Here is a 4,007-nt window from a genome sequence, read left to right as displayed (position 1 = left end):
TACGGGTATAGGGTGGATACGTGGGTTTGAGTAGGGTGATCATTGCTCGGCACAACATCAAGGGCCGAAGGGCCTGTTCTGTGCTGTACTGTTCTAAAAGAAAAATCCGGACAAATGTGAGTTAATGCATTTTGGCAGGTCTAACATAGAGGGGAAATATACAGTAAATGGCAAAACTCTTAGTAATATAGAAAGCCAGAGAGTTCCGAATGTACAGGTCCACAGATCTTTGAAGGTGACAACACAAGTGGACAAGGTAGTCAAGAAAGCACACGGAATGCTTGCCTTCATTGGATGGGGCATCAAGTATAAAAACTGGCAAGTCATGCTACATTGAATAGAACCTTGGTGAAGCCGCACTTGGAATATTGCGCACAATTCTGGTCGTCACACTACCAGAAGGATGTGGAGGCTGTGGAGAGTTGCAGAGAAGGTTTACCCGGATGTTGCCTGGTCTGGAGGGTGTTAGCTATGAGGAGAGACTGAACGGACTGGGACTGTTTTTTGATTAGAATGACAGAGGTTGAGGGGTGACCTGATAGAGGTCTACAAGATTATGAGAGTCATGGATAAAGTGGATGGGCTGGCACTCTATCCCAGGGCGGGGAGGTGTCAGCCGCCAGGGGACGTAGGTTTAAGGTCCGTGGGGCAAAGTTTAGAGGAGATGTGCGAGGCAGGTTTTTTTTACAGAGGGTGGTGAGTACCTGGAAGGCGTTGCAGAGGAGGTTGTGGAAGCAGATGCATTAAAAAGCATCTCCACAAATACATGGATAGGATGGGGTTTGGAGGGATACGGCACTAGGAAATGCGGAAGGTTTGGCCAAGTGTGGTATCATGACCGGTACAGGCTTGGAGGGCCGAAGGGCCTGTTCTTGTGCTGTATTCTTTGTTCTAAAGAAACTTGGCAAAAGAACACATTTCATCTGCATTGCTGTCCTTGACCCCAGTAAAACAAAAGGGATGAAGCTTAATCAGCTTTCAGTTTGTTTATTGCACTTAACTACGATAAACCTTACTCACTTCCTACTGAACAAGTGAAATTAGTCTTTGGAAAGTTGACAGCTCTGGACACAGGTGCTTTACGGAGGAAAGCTTTAAAAAGGCGTTCCCAGGAAATGTTTTTATTAAGCAGCCTGCCGCTCTGTATGTGGTCTGACAGGTTCAACGCTGTAGCCTTCCTTCATTCACACAACAGGAGCACCCGGGCGGCGGAATGGGCACCTTTATCGGTCACATCTCGCCGGGACTGGCTTTCCTCTCCTTCGGCATTCTCTACGCTTTCAAGTTCTCCCTGATGGTGCTTCGGGGCCAAAAGATGCAGCTGGTGTCTCCCGCCCGGCCGCCCGGATTGCGGGGCTGCCTGAAGCGGATTCCTCCTGAAGGGGTGATGAAGATTGTGTACGGTACCCTGGCCGTCGCGGCAGAGTTCTTTTACCCGCCCGGGGTGTACAAGCTGACTCTCTACAACAGAGAGAGGGCCGACTACCCATTCATACACCCCAACGAGTGGCAGCACGCCACCATGTATTCCTATTTCGCCCTCAGTGGCTGGGTGGATATCATCAGCCAGGCCTGTCTGCCCAGGCGTGTGGTCCTGGTGGAGAGCATTGCCATCGCCCTGGCTTTTTACACCGAAGCCCTGCTCCTGTACTCTCACATGCACGGGAAGGAGCGGGTGGAGAACTCGGTGCACAGCCTGCTGCTCCTCGCCTGCTTCCTCGTCTGCCTCATCCTCACCGCCGAGATCTGGAGACCCAACGACCCCGTCCTCTGGTTCGCCAAGACCTGCCTGGTCATGACCCAAGGCACCTGGCTCCTCCACGCCGCCTTCATCCTCTACAGGCCGTTCACGGGGAGACCCTGGAAGGCCGACGACATGACCAACCTCATGTTTGTCACCAGTTTCTTCTGCTGGCACGTCGCGCTGAACATGGCCCTGCTGCTGGCCATCTTCTCACTCACCGGCCTGTGGCACAGTCGCTGCTGCGGCCGGGAGGCTGGCCCGGCTTTCCAGGGCGCCAAGCCAGCATTCAGCTTGCTCCTGGAGCGGGTCCATGGCGGAGGCCTCCCCTCACAGTATGCCAAACTCCAGGCTGCAGAGGAGGAAACGCAATTGCTCCAAGAATGTGACTTTTAATGTTTCTAATGCACGAATTTCAATTTTGGGACGAGCGCCAAATAAATCCGATCCACAACGTAACCTGTTAAATTTCAACCCTTCCCGCCACCAGCATTGAGCTACCACTCAGGAAGGTTTAATCTTTACTCTTTTATTTTGCAAAGCTCATTACTCAGTCAGGTAAGAAATCTCAAAAGAAAGCCACCAGCAATGTGTTCCATTCAGCTTTTAAAAAATATATATACCTGTACTCGAAGTCAATTTTTAACTAATCTTTTTAAATCATGCTTCCGACCTACTAATTAAAAATAGTATTTGAAAATTTATACGGGATATCTGGTAAGAATTCTGATGCTTTTCAGTCAATATTTACCAGCTACTTTAGCGGCTAACTGCTAAACTGGTTCAAGAATGTGACTCGGCATCGCATCTTCAATGGTAGTTAGGGATGGACAATAAGGCTGAGTTTGCAAGGCAACGCCCACACCCCAAAACCAAATAGAAACAAATGGCCAAGTTTGCCCCTTCAACCCTAGGCGGACTCCTACCATTGCCTTGCTGAAAGCAGCTAAGCCAAGAAAGATTGAGAATGGTACATGGAAAATTCTTCGTATTTATGGGTAAATTCTCATGAGAGAAGTTTGTTGAGCCATTTGGGAGACTTGAATACAATGTTAACTTTGTGTTGCCCCCCCCCCCCCCCCCCCCAAGCCTCTCTGTTACCTATAGGACACAAGTCAGGAGTATGAGGGAATATACTGCACTTGATTGGATGCTCCAATAACAGACCAGAAGGTTTACACAATCCAGGCTAAAGCAATCCATTTGTTTGGCACCATGTTGACTGACTTAGACATCCACTCCCTCTGGGCAATCATAGTGCCATAGCTGCTGCGCATGGTATCAACGGGATGTGCTGCAATGACTCACCAAGGCTCCTTTGTTCACACCTCACCAATCTGCAACTTCCACGACCTGGAACAAGGACAGTACCTACACCTCAGGGACTGCAGCGGTTCAAGGAGGCAACTCACCACCACCTTCTGAAGGGCAACTAGGGATGGGCAATAAATGCTGGCCTAACCAGCAATGCCCACGTCCTGTAAATTAATTTAAAAAAATGTATGTACATGTGAAAAGGATCACCTATAAGTTCCCTTTCAAGACCATTCCGACTTGGACAAGTGTCACCAATGCTTCAATATTGATTTGTCAAAATCTTGAAATTTCCACTGAAACAACATCATGGGAATACTTTCACCACACAGAGTGCGACAATTTAAGAAGACCCACCATCAGTATCTCGAGTTGTGTTCGACAGTAAATGCTGGACTTACCAACAATGACCACATCCAGAGAATGAATTAAAGAAATCTGAAATTGTATCAATAATTTTTTTGTTGAAATTAATCTTTGCTTTATTGGAGTTTCACAGAATCACAGAATTCAATAATAATAATCTTTATTGTCACAAGTAGGCTTACATTAACACTGCAATGAAGATACTGTGAAAATCCCCTGGTCGCCACATTCCGGTGCCTGTTCGGTACACTGAAGGAGAATTCAAAATGTCCAAATTCCCCAACAGCACATCTTTCAGGACTTTGGGGCTGGTTTAGCACAGGGCTAAATCACTAGCTTTGAAAGCAGACCAAGGCAGACCAGCAGCACGGTTCAATTCCTGTACCAGCCTCCTGAACAGGTGCTGGAATGTGGGACTGGGGGCTTTTCACAATAACTTCATTTGAAGCCTACTTGTGACAATAAGTGATTTTCATTTCATTTCAATAAATAAATGTGGAAAATTATTATTTTTCACCCTAAACTTTTAAAATGTCATGGATCATGTGTTTATACAGCATTGTTATCTGAAATTGAGCCAAGGTAT

At 47.3% G+C, this 4,007-nt stretch overlaps 1 protein-coding gene across 1 annotated transcript; it reads left to right on the top strand.

The window, feature by feature from the left end:
• Positions 1-1,059: 1,059 nt before the first annotated feature.
• Positions 1,060-3,511, top strand: LOC119976576 (transmembrane epididymal protein 1-like). The gene is made up of 2 exons (XM_038817174.1): positions 1,060-2,299; positions 2,831-3,511. Exon 1 carries the CDS (start codon positions 1,214-1,216, stop codon positions 2,135-2,137), a length of 924 nt encoding a protein of 307 aa, XP_038673102.1. The 5' UTR covers positions 1,060-1,213; the 3' UTR covers positions 2,138-2,299; positions 2,831-3,511.
• Positions 3,512-4,007: the final 496 nt, after the last annotated feature.

This window comes from Scyliorhinus canicula, chromosome 13 (assembly GCF_902713615.1).
Source record: "Scyliorhinus canicula chromosome 13, sScyCan1.1, whole genome shotgun sequence".
Taxonomy (NCBI): Eukaryota; Metazoa; Chordata; class Chondrichthyes; order Carcharhiniformes; family Scyliorhinidae; genus Scyliorhinus; species Scyliorhinus canicula.
Note: the sequence above shows the minus strand (reverse complement) of the source record. Positions and strands in the feature narration are given on the sequence as shown.

Excerpts from the sequence above, each read along its gene's own strand:
- LOC119976576 (XM_038817174.1), top strand. The coding sequence starts at position 1,214 with ATGGGCACCTTTATCGGTCACATCTCGCCGGGACTGGCTTTCCTCTCC.